Here is a 22494-nt window from a genome sequence, read left to right as displayed (position 1 = left end):
ACACATGGGTAGATGAGTAGAAAAGGCAGTGCCAGTAATAACCATGTATTGACCTAAAGAGATAATAAATAGATTGTTTCAAATGCCCCTGGGCTTGTGCACAACAGCATCAACATTCATCCCTGGAGTCTGCATTTTAAATGGAAAACTACTGTGAATGGTAGGGCTGAAAGTGGAAAGGCCAAACCTTCCTTTGGTTGTAGCTGCATGGTTCTTTCCCAAGCGCATTTGTGCTTTGGTGGTTTTGCTTCACTTGGCCTTTTACAACTTGGCAGCCCAGGACACAAAAATGAGGAACTCAGCAGATTAAAAAAAAAATTATTCCAAATGTTCCTTTAATACTAGTATTTCTTGGACAGAGATTCCTGATGTCCTAATTAATTGTTCTCAGTGTTTCTTTAAAAGCATCCTAATTTAGCATTTGTGAATCTGCCATGGCTTTTGCTCTTAATTTGTACTCACTGGTATTTTCCTTTAATGCAGGAGAGGCACTCTCAATGGCCAGGTGAAATAACAGTTTATCTGGAGACACTTGCTTAAAATTTGCTGAGCTCAGTGACAACTTTGGGTGGTAGCCTTAAGAAATGTCAGCTGGCAGAAGAGTCGTTCTGCTCTGTGATTTCCTGCTTCCCTCCGTGAGATCTGACTTTTAAAAATCCTTTGTTACTTCACAATACATTTTCAAATGCATTTGAAGTAATTAACACCCTGAATTGAATCCTGTTGTCACATTTAATTATCAGATAGCTGTTTTCCTTTGGGTTATTTGACAGTTGCCCAAAATGTTGGTCTTAATCGAAAACCAAGAAGAGACCTTTGACATAGTGAAAGCCACCGAAGTGGCATTTACCAAATATAAATGGTAAGTGTCTAAAGGGAAGGTGAGGAAAGAGCACTAGTTTTCATCTCGAAAGGAAAATTCTTCCAGGATCAAGGGAAAATTATGTTAGCGCTTAGCTGAAGATCCATTAGTTTCACATGTGACACGATGATTTCAAGATGTGTGTACTCCTATAACACATTACATTTGCATTGAGAAATAAAGAGTATTCTGACTCTCAAGTTCTATCTCCAATTTGTCAGACTTACTATAAATACAATAGTTAGCATTAGTCCATTATCTGGAAAATGGCATGTATAAAGAAAAAAAGTAAATGATGTTGATTTGAAATGAAGGAAGCTCATTTACATGCATTTTAGGAACTCGAAGTGAATCAGCTAAATATAGGCACCTGGGGAAAAAAACAGTTACCCTCTGGGTGGTACCTTGTAATAGGTTAGAAACATGAAACTCATTAATAGTGTTAAAAATTAGGTACCTAATGAATTGTACCCATTATTAGAGATCTTCTGTGGTAACAATTCCTTAAAAACTAGAAATTGCCACACCTCTTTGACATAAGAGAAAAGATACTATTCAAGCCACTGGGAATTATCACCAAGCAGAAGCATATTTCACATGATCAAAAAAACAGAGGCCCAGTTCTAGTACTTACTATGTAAGGACAATGGCCACTGCATCATTCAACACACTCTCCCCAAACAGGAGTGTGTATAGGTCAGGGTCGACGTGCAGTTCATGGAAAATGGCCAGCACAGTCACTAGGAGGAAACACACACAAATATACAGGGTTAGCTGAAGCATAGCCATGTATTTATCCTTGGGTGTGGTCACCTCTGAAAAGAATTCATTAAATGCTCATTTTCTCAAATCAATCCTCTGTACCCACACTAGATCTTTATTAAAAAAAAAAACAACACAACTAATGAGTCATTCCCCGTTAGAGATTTCTCAGGGCTTCTCACTGCTTATAGAGAAAGTTTGAGCTCCTTGGTACAAGTCTTCTATAATCTGCACCTTGTTTACCTTCCAGCATCTCCCCCTGTATCCCCTGTCAACCCTTTGCTGCCTGCCTCAAGCCATATTGAACTTGCTACAATCTCCCCAGATCATGTAGTTTTTTAAATTAACTTTGCATTTTGGTTCACTTTACCAAGGCAGAGATTTCTTTCCCATCCATGAGCTACCATTCCCCCCTTCTTTAAACACACACACACACACACACACACACACACACACACACACCCCTTCTTACTCCAACATAAAACTTTCTTCAATCTTTAAAAACCTCTCAAGTGTTCCCCAGGACCCCGATCCCTCAGCAGACATCTGGCTCACTCCTTTTTGATCCCAGCATTTGAATCAAATCACAAAACCTATCAGAGAAAACACTGTGAGCTCCCTGGGGATAGGGCACATCTTTGCAACACAGGGTACTTGGCAAACTCTCAATAAGTGTTTGATGCATGAATGAGTGAATGAATACATTAATGTATGAATGTTGTTTCATGGCCCACTCCTGAGAAGGGAGAGGTGGCCAGCACCTGGCTCATTCTCTCTTGAGATTATACTTATCTATAAAGATGAACCCGATGTTTCTAAGAGCAAGACCTAAGGACTTGTTTCTGGCAGACTGCTGCATGGCTACTATATGCCACGTATCATACAGAAGCTCTCAGAGTACATCAGGACAGTAAATAATCACATACTGATTATCTGTGTTCACCAAAACCATTCAGTGTCTTGATACTTTAAACAGTTTTGCAAAGTGTGATCATTAGGAAAATGATCCGCTGAGTTGATTGCCAAAGGGGTAAAGAGGATGGTTGGGAATGCTACTGATGGTAAATTTTTAAGGCAGAGTGGGCATTTTCATTTCTGTTCTTTCCTTTCCTATTTCATGGACTGTGAGGTTAGTAACTATGTTGTATAAAAGAATAGTGCCATGGGGAACAAAAGCTGAGTTGGAAGGTTTTGTAAGTAGAGTGAAGAAATTTGGCACTTGTTCTGCTGCAGTAGGGAGCCACGAAAGGAATTTAGTCAGAAGAGTGACAATCTGATTTCAGTTCTGAAAATAAAGCACAGGCAGAAAGGCAGAGGGCAGAATGGACATATGGCTAGAGGCTGTCCCAAATGTTCTAGCAAGAGATGGTTGTACTAGAAGAGTCCTAGATTCAGACTCACAAACTCCTGAACATCCTGCTCCACCCTATACGTCCACCATTCTGGGTTCTGATAGGTCAATGACCACAGTGCTTTGTATTTCACTTATTCATTGATTCTCATCTTCCCTGAATGTCAGTAGCCCTTAGGACAGTGCTACAATATAGTAAGCCTTTAATGAGTGAATAAGTAAAAGGCAATGGCAGAGGGGACACAGCAGAAGAGACTCTATGTCCCAGATATTTGGGATAGAGAATTGGTGAGTCTTGGTGTTTGAGAGGCAGCAGGGAGTGATTCTGGGTTTTAATCCTGGACAATTAGTAGATGAGGTTGCATAAGAGAAATTAGTTTGTAGACAGGGGAATCCACTAAGTTTGGTTTTGGACATGCTGACTTAAATAGTCAGGTGGAATTTCAAGTGGCAATTTTAATAAGAAATCTGGAAATAAAAGGTTTGAACTCTACAGCGTTGAGGCAGACGAAAGAATTTGGGGTTAATAAACACATAGATGAAACATAAAGCCATGAGAATGACCGAGTCCCTGGGCAAAGTATATAGACAAAGAAGAGAGTTCATAGGAGATTCTTGGGGGACATTTACGGTTAAGGGATGAGTGGAGAAAAAGAAACATAAAAAACACATATGGTATATTTGCCAAACATAACTCTAAGCATGAACAAATCAGCTGGAAACTATCCATCATGAATTTCTGTAAATAGATTTTTATTTACTAAAAGTTATCCTAGAGGAAGGAGTATTGAACTCAACAACCAGCTTTGAGGTAGAAGAGACAAGAGAAATAAAATTTCATGAATTGGCATGACAATTAGCCAGATTCCATTTTACCAGGCATATAGTCAATTTCATTATTCTAGCTGCATAGGTCCTTAATTATGACAGGTAAAAGGCAGAGATGTATTCTCTAGTAGTTGGTAGCTATTCACATTTGCTACAACCCTTAGCCTTTGCAGGTAGTGGTAGTAAGGAGACGTAGCAATTACCTCTGCTAAGAAAAAGTACCTCTTTCTTCTTTTTGGGTAAAGACCCTCATCAAAACAAAGAGGCTTCAGTTAGGGGTTTTAAATATGAACATATTCCTTTTGCTAGGATCTTGTGGAACAAAAGTAAATTTACTCCTAAACTACAAAATTCTATCATGGCAGCTCTGTTGTTGACTTTAGTCTCTGTAGTTATTTGTATTTCTAAGCTCTGAAGATGACTTGCAGCTCATCTACACTCCCACAGCATTTCCTAGGCTCGCCAATAGGGACAAAGGTGGGGATTCCACTCCCCACCTCCCCAGTTATAGGGTCTCCTCTGTGCTAACAGGGACTCCTCATCTTTCCAGTGAGAACTTAGGGCATTTGAAGGGAAAGGATTTTAACTGAATATGCAGTTTTGTTCAAAACTGTTCTGACATTCCCACAATTCCTTTTGCACAAAGAACTGAACTCTACTTCATAAGCGATATCCCACACAAAAGAGAAAAGCTATTACTTTGCACATTCCTATCTACCCTGTGAAGAAATGGAATAGCTTTGAAATAAAGCCAGGCAGTGTGTCCTACAAGAGGGAATATTTGCTGGGACCACAAGTGAGTTGAATAGGTGAGTCAGGAAATTAGCAACCCACTCTTGCTGCTAAGCTTGGAGCTCTTAAACAACTCATTTAATTAGCTTGCTGGCAGGGCTCAATCTTACACAGAACGTCCAAGCCTCGTATGTACCTTCCCAGGAGACCATCTCTTGCAACAATGGAGGACACACTCACACCAGCTCTGCCCACACCTGGTTGGGTTTGTAAGGACAATCTGGGCTCAAGGCTGGCCAAAAACCAATGCCTATTTAGATGAGCCTTCTCGTGATAGTATAAGGAGAACACACTGGACAGACACCTTGTAGATAGGAAGGGGAGGAGACACAATCCAATTTCTTAAACCTCTGACTTTGGTCATATTTATCTTGGTCACACTTTAGTTCCACTTATATCTTAGTGGCAAGTTCCAGCACCCCTGTTGGGGTTTGGGGCCACCTTCTCCCTACCTGACCTTTTAGCTAGAGGAAAAACCCACTTTGTCTGTCAAGTAAGGGACACAAATAATAGATATCACACAAGTAAGCACATATAACCTCATGTGTAAATAGATCAACACACACACACACACACACACACACACACACACACCCCTATTCCAGGTAAGAGTAGTGGATGATTAAGAAATGTCATTGAATAATTAGAGATATCTGAGAAAATAATTGTAGCAGTCAAACACCAAGGGGTAGCAGGGGGCATGAATGATTAGGAGTGGTGTGGACTGCACTTCTCAGAAGCTGGTGATAAGGGATGGAAAGAGAAAAAAATAGTAGCCTATGGAGTATAAAGCCAAGTGAAGATTTCTCTTAGATTTCTAATTCATAGGCTGTGCAGAATAAGCCAGAGGAAAGAGGCTGAAGACAGAGGAAAAAGAAGGGAAATGGCTGGATCAAGGTCTAGAGAAGGCAGAGAACAATTGAGGGGTTGAAATAAAGTTGTCTTCTCAGGAAAGCAAGATCTTGCTAAGAGCAAGGAGACAAAGGTATAAATTAGAGGCTAAAAGAGGGTTGAAAATGTCTGCTGGTTGGGGGCGGGATGATTCAAGTTTTATGAAAAACTGTTAAGGTCATATATAATTCTCATTCTTCAAGAGAAAAGCTCTAACAGTGAAGTAATATGATATTTAGATTAATTTCTTCATCATACCAAGAGTCTTGTCTCCTACTACAACCTTATTACCTTATTAGATCATCAAAACTAGTATTTTATCATCTCAAATATAATAAACATACCTGGGAATAAAAATACAGATGGTGACTGCCTGACCCCATCAATGCCTCCATGTGCTGACTCTTAAAAGATGTTTTGCTTTTTTGCCTTTTTTTTTACTTCTAGCATTTTTTTTATTTTTTTATTTTTGGGACAGAGAGAGACAGAGCATGAACGGGGGAGGGGCAGAGAGAGAGGGAGACACAGAATCGGAAACAGGCTCCAGGCTCTGAGCCATCAGCCCAGAGCCTGACGCGGGGCTCGAACTCCAGGACCGCGAGATCGTAACTCCCGGACCGCGAGATCGTGACCTGGCTGAAGTCGGACACTTAACCGACTGCGCCACCCAGGCGCCCCTACTTCTAGCATTTTAACTGACCACTTTTCTAATGCTCTTGCTCTTTCAGTCACTTCGAAGTCTTCAGGGTAATTTAGTGACAGTCCTTTCCCTAGGATCTCCATTAGTAGCTTTCTGACCCATATTTTTTTGTTGTTTTACAAGGAATTTAAATTTCAAATTATATTTTAATGTGGCAGCTCTCAACGACCTGGCACAAGATCTGCCTGGGTCTATGGGCAATTCCACACAATAGTTCCTACCCCTGTTGTTCTAAGTCATCACTCAGCCTTGTCAAAATGCTGGCTTTCCCTGGAGAGTGATCTCTCTGGTTGTCTGTGCAAATCAGTATGTATGACACTTGTCCCCGACATATGGAGAATCAAATATCTCAGGCTTGTGCAGCTGAATTGCATCAGGCCTGACAGGTGGAGAACCCTGGAATTCTCATAAACAAGGTAGCATTTTTCCTTTCTAAAAGTGAGTATTGTGAAAATGCGTTTTCTTTTTCTCAGAGGGATGATGGAGGAGGAAATTTTCCTGTAACTTTCCCCACTTTTCTGAAATACTGTACATAGTGAGATTACAAGGAGAAGCTTCCAGAAAAATTGATGTATGAAATACTGGAACTCTTTGAGTCTAATCCTTCTCAGTGGAGAATCAGCAGCAGAATCAGTACACAGATTGGTTTTGCCAGTCAAGCTCTGCTAATCATAACCCAGAAATACAACTAGAAAACCTCACCCTTCTGAAATAGGACAGAGAAGTGATACTAGATCTAGAAAGTTAATCACTAGAAGTTACTTCATTGAAGTAATTCTAAATTAGAAGTTATATAAAACACCATGAATGATTTAGCCTTAAAACGTTGTAATCTTATTTTGGCCATCAGTATGATATATCATTTTGGTACAGAGTTAGTAGTGGAGAAAATACTATATGCAACCACACTATTATAGTCTTCTTCATCAGGGATCCTTAGGAGAAATAAGCTCTATTGCCTGAAGGCAATGTCTTCAAAGTATCATCTAGGGACTCCTGGAGCTTCCTGAGACCTACACAGGAAGATCCCCAAGGTCAAAACCATTTTCAGAATAATATGAAAATGTCACTTGCATTTTTCATTCTTAGTCTTTCATCTGTGTACAGTGGAATTTTCCAGGGGCTAGATGATGTGGGATAGTGCAAGTGAATGCAGAGGCAGATGTGAGAATCCAGCTGTCTTCTATTACAACACATATTTAAAAATATAAAACAATGTTACTCTTCTCATTAAATTGTTTTTGTTTTGGAAATTTATTTTTCATAAAAATATGTTATTTAAGATGTAAATAGTTTATTATTATAATTTTAAATTAACAAAATATGTTTAAAATTTTTTACATTCTAATATGGTACATATTGATAGATATAATACACATAAACTCCTTGAGGTCTTCCCTAATTTTGAAGAGTTATATAGGGGTTGTGACAACAAAAAGCTTGAGAAGCATTGTCTTAAGCCATTTGTTTATTTAATGGACTAGCTTATATTCTATGCATTAAGGGTGATACTAGCTAAGCATCACCTTGTAAAGAAATGAAAAAAAAAGTCCGCAAATCATTTTCTATAGAGCTTAATTCTCTTCTTGGATTCCTGTTGAGCAAGGCTCCCTAGATCTTAGTATCTTTTGTCATGCAATAATGAGCTAATTCTTTCAGCATATATGAAGAGGATTTCTAATAACTTTTTTGCAGGGGAAGGGCAGAGGGAGAGAGAAAGAGACTCCTAAGCAGGCTCCATGCTCAGCACGGAGCCAGAGGTAGGACTTAATCTCAAGACCCTGAGATCATGACCTGAGCCAAAATCAAGAGTCGGATGCTTACCTTACTGAGCCACCCAGGCATCCCTCCAATAACTCTTAAATGAGGAAAATTATTCTTTTCACATTAACTCCACTAGCACACTTCTGGAATCACATTTCTGTCATTATTATTTGTATTTGTTTAAGTGCTTTTTTTGGAATGTATGTGCTTTGTGGACAGAGATTGTTTCTTCAATATGTAGATGCATAATAAAAGCACTGATAATCACACATCTTTTCCTGGACTTCAAACATGGCTGAATGGTGTTCCAGAATAATCTACTTCCTCTTGTGCTTAAAAGCCAAAAATATGGTCCTTAGAAGTCACTAAGAGTATAAGAGGGTAATCTGAAGATCATGAGGTTTGACATTAAGGAGAGAAAAATAAATAAGACACATAAAAATTGAAAAGACAGAAACATGAGAATAAATCTGGGGTTGGGGGTGGTGTTTTTTAGATCCTGTATTTGGGAATTTATGGGCTGAAATATGCTGGCACTTTAGCTAGTACTTTAAAATTTTTCCCAAAGGTACCTAAAATGGGAATATTCTATATTTAACATTAGCACAGAACATAAACATTTAACAAAGACCCAATTTTCTCACCAATGGTGTTTAATGAGCCATGGTGCAGTTTAATGGGGAATCTTTGCAGTATGCCCAATATCTGAGTGAGGATGACTCATCCTGTTGTACAAGGATTCTCCAATCAGAATTATTACTTAAGCATTTTGCCATTTTAAAAATGAGCATGGTAGGCAAGGTTTTACCTACAAATCATGAAATAAATTCAGAGAAAAGCTCAGTGGAGCCATAAAGCAGCCAAAATTTGGATGGGTCCCAAGAAATCAACACTTGGAGGTAAAGATATCATTGTGGCCCATTAAATGCAACTATTGTAAGGAAAGAGGTAATTGTGTTAGTCATGATCACAGTACACATAAAATAAGTGAGCCTCACAAACAAATGTTTCTCTTGATACAAAAAGTTATAAAAACAAATAGTGTCTTATATTATCATGTCTCAACCTGTGGCTCAAGACCCTAAGGACAGCAGAGGAAGGTTTTAAAATGACAGATGAATATTCCTGTTTTCTAAGAAGATTAGCAAAACTGTTAAGAGTGAACAAAAGTAATATTGAGAAGAGTCAACACTCAATGTGTGACAGAAAGGGAAAAAAAGATATGAAGAGAGAAATCATATCATGAATCCACTCATTCCTGTCATCACTTTGTGTGGTAGGCTGAATAATGCCCCCCAAAGATGTCTATACACTAATGTCTGGAAGCTGTGCATTGATTACTTTATATGGTTACTTTATATGGCAAAAGGGTCTGTGCAGGTATAATTAAGGTTACCTTAAAACAGGTAGATTACATTGGATTATATGGTTGGATCCAAACTAGTCACATAAGACCTTAAATGCAGAGAAACTTCTTTGCCTGGAGTCAGAGAGATGTGGCCTAAGAGAAGGCAGAAAGGAGACTCAAAAAAACAAAAACAAAAACAAAAACAAAAACCCAAGGATATCAGGAAGATTTCACATGTGAGAAAGATAGCATACACCATTGCTGACTCTGAGGTGGAGGAGATCACCTGAAAGGGCCAAAGAGAGATCTAGCAGGCAAGGGTGTCCCCAGTTTTCAGTCAGCAAGGGAACAGGGACTCCAGTCCCACAACTGCAAGGAACAGATTCTGCTAACCACCTGAATGAGCCTCGAAGTGGATTCTTCTCACAGCTTTCCTGTAAGAGCCCAGCCAATCAACACTTTGATTTTGGCCTTGTGAGACCCAGAGTAGAGAACCCAGTTGAGTCAACCTGGACTACTGACCTATATAAGTGTAAGATAATAAATTTGCATTGTCCTAAGCTGTTTGTGGTAATTTGTTATGGCATCCTAGCAAACCAGTACACTCTGACCCCCTCTCACAAGAGGAAGTACAAAATGATGGGCAGGTTAAGCACCCAGGCATTTGACTTTTTATACATGAATTACTGAATAAGGATATGGCTGGAACGACCTCTCATAAGCACAGTCCTTCCTGCCCCAAGCCCACCACTGGTAGAAAAGAAGTCACTTAGACACATCTATGTTTTAGATCATGCTTAGCAAAGAAAAACCCAGACCAATGAGAAGGTTGTGGGTTTGTAGATGTGTGCCTATGGGGCCCTTTGTGCTGCTTAATTATCCATGTGTGTCACCCTCAGTATGATCATCACGCACAACATATCACTCATTTACTCAGAATGTATTCTTTTATAGTTCATCAAATCATTTTATTTTCCAGTGTATATCCTGTCTGGAATATACTGTCACGCAAAGTCAGTATGAGGAATTGGTGCTGAGGTGGGAATAACAAAGTCTAAACCAGGATGGAAGGTCAGCACAACTGGGCAAACCAAACCTGAGGAGAGCAAGCCAAAAGTTAGAAAGCATCTCTCATGATAAAAGCAAGCAATGGCCATTTTAATTTTTCTTCTTTGAACTTTGTTTTATAAATTTTATAAATTTACTATAATATGCTACTTTTAGATCAGAAAGGACAAAAGTCATTTTAAAAACTGACAAAACTTAATGAGGAGATAAAACATGGAACTCGGGAGTCTCTTCCCACATCCCAGGATACCATACATGAGGACCCCTCCCCTCCCCACTCCTTCTCAGGACTTCCTCCCTGGGCTTCCAAACTGCCAAGCCCTCTGTGTATCATGGTACTGTAGATTACTGTCTCTCCAAGTGCTCTCTTTCTTTATACTGGGGAGACTAGCCTCTCTTAGCTTCCCTTCAGCTCATCCAGCCTCTCTTTCTCTCCTTTGTGAACCTGTTCCTTTAATACAAATGCTCCCCAGGAATACCTCCTCCGTTCCCTTCTCACTTTACCAACTCATCCTGGGAAATCTCATCCACACCCAGTCATCTTAACTTCCAGCCCATCCCCTTCTCTGTCAACTACAGACTCCAATATCTAACCACTGCCAAGACAACTCCACCTGGAGTCCTTCTACTGGAATAAAAACTTAGTACCAACTGTGTGTCTGACCCTGGGTGTGGGTGTTCCCCACCCCCAAGTAGCCCCAGTCAATCTGCTGCTCTTGCTCCTGAATGACTCAGAAATGGCATCATCACCAAGAAGCTGTTTGTTTGTGTTAAAAAAATGTTGTGAGTTATCTTGTTTGAAATGGGAAGATCTCTGGACTTTAGAGGATATGATATCAAGAAGCAAGCCACACTTTGCAGTTCAGTAGTTTACAAGGTCAATCAAGGAAAGAAAAAGAAAACAGTTCCAGAGGTGCTATACTACACCAGATACTGCAGCATGAACTAGCTTTGTCATATCTGAAAATTTAGCCCTCTATGGTAATCCTTCCTGGACTGGAAAATAATATAAGAATGCAGAAGTTCAACTGTAGATAAATGCATTTTCTTATGTGAAAGCAGCACTTAAAACAAATAACCTCCTGAGAAATAGCTTACAAGCATTTTAACTTCTCTTTGAATTGGTCCTCTTGGATAAAAAGTTCATCACCACTGGTTATCGATTGTTCATCTACATATTCACCAATGCCTTTTATAGTTTCTGGAGTGCAGTAGACAATTAATTCTGTTGATTAAATGAGTGAATGAATGAATGACTCTTGAAGGTCATGCACCGTGTAGCTAACTCCTTGAGCAGACCAGCCCCAGCCTCTCTTGTATTTTCCCACTGTGATCAGTCACTTCATTGCCCACTCTCTGACCTGGCAGCACTTGTTACAAAAAGCTGTCTCCATTTCAGTTCAAAATAATAAATTGAACAACACAATGCTTTTTATCTGTAGTATCCAGGTAAAAGGTCAGCCTCTGTCCTTTCTTGGCTGTGTTCTAGGAGGGAAGTTGCTTTGCAAGGAATTCTAAAGCAAGGGGCCTCTGACAGGCAACGCAGGGCAAGAGGACCCAATCCCAGTTTGCTACTAGTGGGTGCTCTCCTGGCTCCTCTAGGCAACTCATTTTTAAGGAGGCACTCACTTTCAGGGTTGTGTAGGTGTGGGCTCTGCACTTACAGCAGCCTGAGAGTAAGTGCCATCTTCAACTTGACTCCTCAATTGCCTTACTGCTCCATGGTTTTGACCTTAGGCAGCCAAGCTGAGCCCTAGAGGGAGCCAAACAGCCTCTTATCCAAGGAAATACTCTTAAGAAATTTCCATCCAATTTGCCACAATGTGCAATATCTTCGTTCGCACCTAAATGGAATGTGTGGGCTGGATGCTGACTTCCAAAACTTCTGTCCTGCAGGTCTGCCTTTGAGTATCGCTGAGAATGAACTGCTTTCATTTAAACAGAGCCATTCTGTTCCCCAAAGCAGTGAGCCAGAGAGGTCTGTCAGCCACAGCTGTTTCCCAGCTGTCCACAGAGCTGTTGAATTGCTTCAAACGGTTTTTCAGTGTGTTCTTGGAATCCCATCCTCAGAACACCTGGAGTCTTGCTTTATCTGCTTTCAATATCCTGAAGCATTTATATAGTTGGTTGTCATCTATTATCTTCTCCAGTTATGTTCTGTGGAGCTGATTTTCCATACCTGGGTTTCTAATATCTGAAGAGAGACCTTTGTGCCAAGACCTTGCTATTTACAACTCTGTCCCAATATAGAGATAATGATTGGGAACTTGGCTCCAAACTAAAACCAACCTGCAATCAGATACTAGCTGTGATGCAAATAAACTTGGTGATTTTGAGCCAGTTACTTAACCTCACTAAGCTTTCAGTAACCTTTGTCAGTACAGTGGAGATAAAAATATTCCCTCCCTTGTAAGTGTTTTGGATAACAGTTATATGGGATAATTCATGTTAAATATCTGGTATATTGTAGCTCAGTTAAGGATGGGTATGATTACTGTTATTATTCATGTCATCAAAACCATCAGAGGGGGTTTGTCCATTATAAAATGGAATGATGCCTTCTACCTATGTGTTTCTCCTTTGACACTCAAAAAATTACTTCAAGGGAAAAAAATGATATTGTCAAGCAGAGAAGCAATGGAAACTCTTCTCTACTTCCCTCTCTCACAAATTACCCCTCAAATTTCTGCACTTGGAAAGAGTACCTAATTTTTGTTCAGTGGGCATTTACTTTCTCTCTCAGAGCCTCAGGTACTGTCTAAAAATGCAGTTGAGTGAGGTTGTCTTTAAGGTCCTTCCAGAGCTAAAATTCTGTGGCTCTCAGACTCAAACTCCAAGCCAAAGTCTCCACATGTAGAGTGTACATGTTTTCCTAATTATGCTGATGGAGCCTGGGTGCAGCATTGAAATCAGGAATTAAGCAGCAACTATATAATAGTGTCCTGGACAAATGACTGTAAATTTGATTCTTGTCTGCATGAGTGAGGAGAGAGTTATAATAGCAAGTGCATATGCCCTCCTTGCCTTGACCCTGACCCCCAGGATTATCAACTCAGGACACCCCCAAAGGTGTCTGAGCCCAGGGAGATCTTACTAAGTTTGAGCAGGTCATGTTGTCTGTGGCCCTATATGGGAATGAAAAACCTCTATCCATAGGGCCATCTCTTATAGGAGAGAAACAAGGTTCATGTTTCTTTCAAATGACATGTTATCTTCCTCAATCAGGCAAAATATTGGGTTGAGGTGAGGGAAGCTTTAAGCCTTCCCAGATCCCCTCCCCACAGGAGTGGTACAGGGGTCCATATCCCCTTCTTCTGTGCTTACAAAGCTGCCTGGACTACCAACTTGTTGGTACCAAACTTGTATCTACATCCCCCTTTAGAGAGGAGCTTCTTGAGGGCAGGAGCTGTGTCTGGTTTATTACCCCTTCCCTCAACCACTTCTACAGTGCCTACTACATAGCAGGTGCTGCATAAATGTTTGCTAAGTGAAATTAATCATAAAAGGAGAACTTGACTGTCGGGTTTCATTTTGTGCTAAGCCTAATTGGCACATCACTGTTCTATTTTGAGAAGTAGCAGTGGTATAGAACAAAGAATATTGGACATGCTTTGTCTCTCATCTCTGGCACTTATGAGCCTTGTAAATTTAAATAAACCACTTATGCATTTAGAACCTCAGTTTATTAGAATGGAGATAATTAACTGTGGTGATGATCAAATTAGATGATATATGTGTACACACTCAGTTAATGGTTGTTATCACTAGATGACATACTCCGAAGCAAAAAATTCAGATGGAGCTTTTCATTTGCTGCCAATTGGTAGCTTTGGGTTGCTTCTAAATATTGACTCAAGTGCACCATTGCTTTGATGGGTAGAATAAAGATGTTACTGATTTTAGAACTAGCTGAAAATTAGCTAAAGTCAATAAAATATTTTGATCACATGGCTGTTAGTAACTTACAAAAACATAGTCTACTTATCTAAGGAAATAGAAGTTCTGGTTTTTGTATCAATCTTTCTTCACTTACTGTAAAATCTTGAGAAAATTTTAAAAAATCCTCTGCACCCAATTATTTCACTTAAATGCACGCATCTTCCCTACCCAGGAAAACTATGTGAGAATAACTGAAGTGCTGGGTATGAAGCTATTTGAGTTCTTTGAAAAAGATACACAATATAAATCTAAGCTGTTATTTTTATTTCTGAGTAAATTTGTTCAAGAATAGAATCTGAGTTTATATGATGGTGTTTTATAGACCTGGGTTTATGTAGAGGCTTTTAAACTGATACTATCCCAGTGTGTTTAATATGGAATTGGATAGACACAGAAAATGCAGTAGAGTACTGTTAAATGACAACGTATGCAGGTTTGAAACACAATGCATAGTGAAAATGGCTGGTCTCTCTGCATTCTCCAGAAGCCTGCTGCCTTCCGTGGGAAGTACACTGGTTTAATATCCTCTGACTTCCTCAGAGGTGTAATTTTTTCCCCCTGGAATTCAATGAAAGCATAAGAAAGGGCCCTGAATACTCTCTCACTGTTTGCCTTCTCCCACAGCAATAACAATACAATACTTCTCTACCAAATATTAGATACTAAAAGTAGAGTCACCCAAGTTTCTCCCCAAAGAATTGGGCAAATGGTTCAAGGACATGAACCTTAAACTGTATGTGAGTGTTTTTTTTTTTCAGAATGTAGGCATAAAACCATCTCAGTCTCCTCGATGCTGCTTAGAAGATATTAAATGAATGTCGTCTCTGTTCTCTAAGCCAGCCTGGAAGTGAAGGAACTACTTTGTACATTTCATCTTATTTTTGACTACAAGTAGAAAGTTATTCAGCTTTCTCTTGAATTCCTGTGTAGAATATTGATAACACCAGTGATGAGAAACCACAAACTTACTGTAGTCTAAAACTCTGAAATGCATAGGCAGAGTGGGCCAGAGGTGAAAAAAGAACAATATATACGACTTTAAAAAGAAGACATGATCCAAACAAAAGAAATAAATGAAGACCGCAATTAAATATTGAAAAACAACAGTGAAAGGAGAGTGTCGACTAAAGGGACTGAAGGAAAATAAAGCTAAAAAATAAAAACTCTTCTGATTATGGCAGTTGGTAATCACTTCTCCTACGTTAAGAAAATGAACCCAAAAATCTAACCAGAAAATTCAATGATGAATGAAAAAAAAATCAGACAGCCCCATTAAGTCACCCTTACTGGAAAGGCATTTCTCCAAAAATAACAGTTCTACTTTTAATTATAGGTTCTTGGGTTTGTTAATCAGCCATCTTCCTCAAGGCTAAGCTCGGTGCAAATAACAGACAAGGATTCAGCAAAATGCCCTGTTTAATTAAAAAGAATTTAATTAAAAATATTTTTAAACACATGACCAATCACCATTATTTATGCAGATGTTCCTTCATGGTTCTTTGGAAAGGCTTTTTCTTTTCTTTTTCTTTCTTTCTTTTTTTTTTTTTTTAAATATGCTGTTCTTCTGCAAGAACTGCTGTGAAATGAGAAGCACTATGACTGGTAGTTAATACCTATTTTTATCAAAACAGCAGTGCAGCTCACACATCGCCGGTGCAGCCGTAACCATAGTAACCCCAAGTAGAAAGGGTCTTCAGATTATCAACACGATCAAAGGTAAGATAGTTCATGTGCCTCTGGAATAGTTACACTGCGGCAAACTTTAAAGGATAAAGATGGATTTCCTCCTCCCCCAACCCCATACCCTAAATGTTGAATGAAAATAGTGACTTGCAAGTACAGTGTATAAAAACGTCTCTCATTTTAGAAGACTCTTATTTCCTCAAAGTGTTAATAGAAAAGATGAAAACTCAGTGCTATGCATTTGTCCCATGCTTCTTCCTGATTATGCCAAGGAGACAATAATAGTCATTTTGTCGAGTTGGGAGAATTTGCTAGAGGGAAGACCTCACCCTCGACTGCCCTGAAGGATGAGAAGCCATATTTTGTGTCCATGTGTTTGGAGGATGGCTATGGTCAGTGGTGACTGTAGGGCACATGGGATAAGCTATATACGGTGATGCAGGGTGTGGACTGGCAGTCCACTTATGAGGAAAAGGAGCTTTTCATTAGAGAAACAGTGGAACCGGTTTTAAAAAGCAGTGTAATACCAACCCAAAAACAGACCTGAATGTGGCTTTATAGTTTGTGGTTGGGACAGGATGGAGTGGGGACATAGCAGGGAATAAAAAGCTAGAGTACCCATGATCAGTTATTTTATCAGAGGAACTATGATTTATATAATTCAAATAAAGACTAGCTAGTAGGCAAGTTAGTATACAAGCCTTTATACAACATTTTGTAATGCCTTATATGACCACAGGAGCAGCATCTGGAAATACAGGGAAATTACTTGGAATTTTAAGTACCCAAATGTATAGCAGATATTACAAAAAGTAGAGAATCCACATGAAGATAAATATAATTCAATTATTTTTCTTCTTTAAACCTCTTTATATTGGAGATAGACTATGAAAGTGGGTGAACAAGTAATGAAATATAAGAAAATAATTATTTCATCATGGCTACTTAAGAAAAGAATGGTTATCTGGCAATTTTATGTTCAATTGTAAACAAATAAGAATGCTATGATAGTATTATCTAAAAAGCCAATAAAGTGCCTTAGAAGAACTCACTGCTAATAAACATTTATTTAATAAGTTAGCAATTTGCAAATAATTTTCCATAAAGCATTTCATTTGATCTTATAGTAATTCTGTGAAGAAACTGGAGGTACTTTCTGTTTTGTTTTGCTTTTATAGTATTTATTTTAAGCATGGGAAGTGAGGTTCAGAGAAGTTAAAGCACTAAAACATAGTGCTCCATTCACCCATGACACTAATCTTGCCTTAATGAACAGACACTTTCAATATCCAGGATAATTCAGCCACTAGAAGACCCTATTCTTACTTCATTTTTAGGTAACTCTCCTACCCCATCACATATCTATTTTATTTTTAGTGGCAGTTCGTTTCTCTTGGGATTGAAAGTTTATGATCCATCCCTAACTGTGATCATTTTATGCAGATAATTTTCTAGGAGCTCTCTTACATCTTTAACCCACAGACAAAGGAGCTGGCACCATATTCCTCAGTGCCCTAGCTCACACCTCCCCTTGGGACCAATTTGCACCAGAATTACAGCGACACCTACCTGTGATTTTAGGTAGCACATACTGGGAATGTTGGGTAATGAACACTGCCAGGAGACAGCTTGGCTGGTGGCATCTCAGAAGGGAGGTCACTAATCTGAGAGGTGGATGTCTCAGAGATCAGTACTCAGCCCACTTCACTCTATAACTCACCAGTTTACTCAGAAATACAAATATTTCACTCATCAATTCCTATATTCATTAGGTCTCTGGACTGGCATCATTAGCAACAACTGGACACTTAGAATTGCAGTTTTTAAACCCACCTCAGACCTACTGAATAAGAGTATCTGGAGACAGAGCCCAGTAATCTGCATATTAACAAATTCTCCAAGTGAGTTTTAAGTACACTCAAGTTGGAGAACCACTAAGTAGAGCAAGAATTATCTCAGCAATTATCTAAGTCCTCTTGGAATTTATGAGGAAATTAAACCTAAAAAGGTAAAGTGGCCACCTGATTTTCTCTGTGAGTCAGTAGCAGGCACTAAACTAGACCTCAGATCTCCCAACTCCCAGTAATAAAAATAGCATGGTGCTATGACACTTGTCAAGTAGAGGCTGGTTGGGCTCAACATTAGCAAAGCAGAGACTTTGACTCTGTATCTATATTCCTCTTGGCTTCTAATTTCAATAAATGAATTATCATCCATGCATTTAATTTAAGTTCCAGACAGGATAATGCCAGAGTGAATTTTCTAAATTCAATTAACAAGAGCCAGTAGTCTCCTTATGAAAGCCAACATCCAGTACTCAGGGCTTCATCAAGCACTTGGGATTCTTAGCACACGTTAGCTGCCAGAGCAAGTCAAGATGTGTGACATACATGTAATACACAAAGTCACTGAATTTTTTTTTTTACTTCATGGCATGTGCAGTAATACCATATTGAGTTGGAAGATTTTCCCTTAAGATCTCCTCATCACATTTCACAGTAATTTACTAACATGATATAAAAAATGATTGGTTAATTTTCTCACTTCTATGAAATTTTGAAGAGTTCTTTTTTACATACATAGATCTGCTTCAACATAAATGCATAAATGTGATCACATTGTACATATGCTGTTTATTTGTTTACTTTGTTTTAATTATCTTTTTTTCTTTTTAACACGTCTCCCCTTTTCCCATCTCTTCCTTGCCTAAACGTGTATCTTTCCTCCTCCTAAATAACCCTATTTATACTCTAATATATGTCCACCAAATATCTTTATATTAAAATTATCTTTGTAATAATCACACACACACATTTGTAACAGATGTTAAATCAGAAGTTTAAGGAACAAAGAAAAAAATAACATGTCCTGCAGTGAGATGCACAATTTTAAAATATATATCCAAAAAAATGAGAAAATCTCTCCCTCTAGGCTCTAACCTAGAGGTGAAGATTTGTGAGGAGAGTTGTTTTCCTGCATGTGAGCTGTGAATATCACACAGGGGTGTTTGACCCTCATCTCAAGCCTAGGGGAAGGGACTTTGGCGAGGCCATCAGACAGCTTACGATGTGACTAGAGTTTGGGGACCCGGTGAAACGCTCTATGATTCTCAAATAAGAAATCTAATGGGCTATGGCTATCCAGCTGCTCTGATGGTAGCTAATTATCAATCAAATAAAACATTTCCTTACCACATCTGTGGCTCTACCTTGTAGAAACTGCATCCAGTAAAGGGTAGATGTGACATATGGGAAAGAATAAAGAACCCAGCCACACCTGTTCTCCAAAAGGTAGGCAACCTACCTTCAACAGGCTAGGGCAGATAGCGTGAAGTCTTAAATTAAGTTGAAAACTTGGGATATTACACAGGATTGGACATGTTCACTGCTGAATTGAGACTCCAATTGCAACTTAAATAGGTTTTTATCCAGCGGGTGGAAAAAAAAAATTAACCTCACTGAATACTTTTAAAGGAGTGTGGGAGACACTGGAATAGAATAGAGCCCAGAAATAAACCCATGATTATATGATCAATTAATCTATGACAAAGGAGATGGGGATATGCAATGGGGAAAATACAGTCTCTTCAACAAACAGTGCTGGGAAAACTGCACAGCAACATGCAAAACAAGGAAATGGGACCACCTTCTTGCATGATACACAAAAGTAAAGGATTTCTTTTAGGATTAAGGACCTAAACATGAGACCTGAAACCATAAAACTCCTAGAAGAAAACACAGGCAGCAATTTCTCTGACATCATCCATAGAAACATTTTTCTAGACATATCTCCTTGGGCAAGGGCAACAAAAGCAAAATTAAAGTATTGGGACTACATCAAAATAAAAAGCTTCTTCACAACAAAGGAAAAAAAATCAATAAAACAAAAAGACAATCTACTGAATGGGAGAAGATACTTGCAAATGACATATCCAATAAGGGGCTGGCATCCCAAATATTTAAAGAACTTACACAACTCAACACAAAGACCACCAATAACTCTATTAAAAATGCGCAGAAGACATGAACAGACATTTCCCAAAGAAGACATACAGATGACCAATAAACACAGGAAAAGATGCTCAGTATCATTCATCATCAGAGAAATGCAAATCAAAACCGCAATGAGATATCACCTTATATCTGCCAGAATGGCTGAATCAAAAACACAAGAAACAAGTGTTGGTGAGGATGTGGAGAAAAATGAACCCTTGTGCACTGTGGGTAGGAAGGCAAATTGGTACATCCACTGTGGAAAACAGTATGGAAGTTCCTCAAAAAATTAAATGATCCAGTAACTCCACTATTGGGTATTTACCCAAAGAATACAAAAACACCGACTTGAAGATATATTCACCCCTATGCTTGTTGCAGCATTACTTACAATAGCCAAATTACAGAAACAATCCAAGTGTCCATTGATAGATGAAGGAAGAACCCAAAGGTCCATCAATAGATGAATGGGTAGATACACAGTGGAATATTACTTAGCCATAAAAAATAATGAGATTTTTGCCATTTGCAACAACATGGATGGATCTACAGGCAATAATGCTGAATAAAATACATCAGTCAGAGAAAGAAAAATATCATATGATTTCACTCATGTGGAATTTAAGAAACAAAACAAAGAAAAATGAGACAAACCAAAACCAAACAACAAACAAACAAACAAACAAACAAAAAACCACCGGATTCTTAACTATAGAGAAAAACTGATGGTTACCACAGGGGAGGTGGATGGAGAGATGGGTGAAATATGTGGAGGGGATTAAGTGTACACTTACTGTGATGAGCCTTAAGTAATGTATGGAATTGATGAATCACTATATCGTACACCTGAAACTAATATATCAGTGTATGTTAGTTTTACTGGGAAATTTTTAAAAATTTTTAAAAATTAAAAAATTAAAAATAAAGAAGCAGTGGGAGAAAAAAAGCCTTGCTTTATATATACATATACGTTTGTATATATGTGTTAAATATTGGGATCATTTTTTATGTACACTTTTCTACTTCTTGCTTTACATAGTCAATAATGCCTCCTGGAAAACTCTCAAGTCAGCTGGAAGACCACTAATTTAACCTCTTTAATGGTTACATGATATGGTGTAGATGTTCCACGACCTTCCAATAATTTCCCTTGTTGATAGGATTCATTTTGCTCCTTATTGTTTTTTTTTCTCTACTTAAAAAAGATGTTGCAATAAACATCTTTTGTCCATATATCCTTAGGAACCCAGTATTTTTACTTCTGTGGGACAGACTCCCAGAAGTCAGATTACTAGGCCAGAAGGAACTATATACTTTCAATTCTAATACTTTTTGCCAAATTCCTTCCCAAAGGTCTGTTAATGATTTAAACTTTCACTAGCAGTATATAGCAGTCTACTTTTTGCTGTCTCCCTGTCAGCAATGACTGTTATTTGGCATTACAATTGTTGCCAAACTGCTACAGGTAAAATGATATGCTGTTACTTTATTTTACATTTCTATGACTTCTGGTGAGTACACAACTTTCCATATTTGAACCCCAAGTGAATTTGCTCTTCTATGAATCACTTCTTCATAGTCTTTGTCCATTTTTCTGTTATTTATTGCTAGATTGTCATTTTAAAGCGTATTTCTTTACACTTTGGGGAAATAGTAATATCTGTCCTCTACATTTAAATGCTTTCCCCCCAAAATGTTGTCTATTTGTTGACTTTTTAATGGTATCTTTTGTTATTTAAATATGTTTTTATATAGTCAAATACGTCTATTCTTTATTTATAGATACTGGGTTTCCATTCTTTGTTAAGAAGAATTTTCCTATTTATAATTGGCAAATAAAGATATACATATTTTCTTACAGTTCTTTTACTTCATTTTGTCATTTACATTTTAATTCTTCTAAGCATATTTTTATAAATGGTTAGATAATCCCAATTTTATTATCTTCTAAATGGCTAGCCAGTAAATTGTGCAGGTACCATTTGTTAAATAAATCATTCTTTCCCACTGGATTGAAATACCTGTTAGCTGAATATGTTTGTCAAATTCTCATTTATACTGAGATGTGTTTCTGGATCCTCTATTCTTTTCCACTGGTCTGTGTAATCCTAGAATACCATATTGATCTGATTATAATAGTTTTGTAGTAGATTCTTATATCTGGTTAGGCAGTTCCCTTAATGCTCTTATTTTAATTCATAAATATTAATATAATTTTATTCAGTTCATATTTTTAAAGTGTTATATTTTCATGAGTGTGGCATTGAATTTTTATTTAATTTAGAGACAAGTGGCATTTTTATTACATCATTCTTCTCATTACCAAAACATCGAGCTAACACAGGCTACTGGCTTCCTCCCCAAAATCAAAGATAGAGAAAGTACACAGAGAAAAATGGAATTGAGATTAACAAATCACAATAATAATACCAAAAAAACCCGGAAATTGCCAGGGAGAAGTAAGGCTGTTTTGGATTGCTGGCTAGTAGAAGGAAGGTGAGGGAAGTGGAAAGG

The 22494-nt window shown here is 38.2% G+C and overlaps 1 protein-coding gene across 4 annotated transcripts in view; it reads right to left on the bottom strand.

The window, feature by feature from the left end:
* The window catches only part of SLC9A9 (solute carrier family 9 member A9), a 703780-nt gene that overhangs the window by 367418 nt on the left and 313868 nt on the right, over positions 1 to 22494 (bottom strand). For all 4 annotated transcript variants that reach the window (XM_043595208.1, XM_043595207.1, XM_043595209.1 and 1 more), the window contains one exon: positions 1497 to 1602. In XM_043595208.1, the coding sequence (XP_043451143.1) occupies positions 1497 to 1602 (106 nt within the window). The remainder of the gene's footprint in view (positions 1 to 1496; positions 1603 to 22494) is intronic.

Source organism: Prionailurus bengalensis, chromosome C2 (assembly GCF_016509475.1).
Source record: "Prionailurus bengalensis isolate Pbe53 chromosome C2, Fcat_Pben_1.1_paternal_pri, whole genome shotgun sequence".
Lineage (NCBI taxonomy): Eukaryota > Metazoa > Chordata > Mammalia > Carnivora > Felidae > Prionailurus > Prionailurus bengalensis.
The sequence above is the reverse complement of the archived record's forward strand: the minus strand, read 5'-3'. Positions and strand labels throughout refer to the sequence as shown.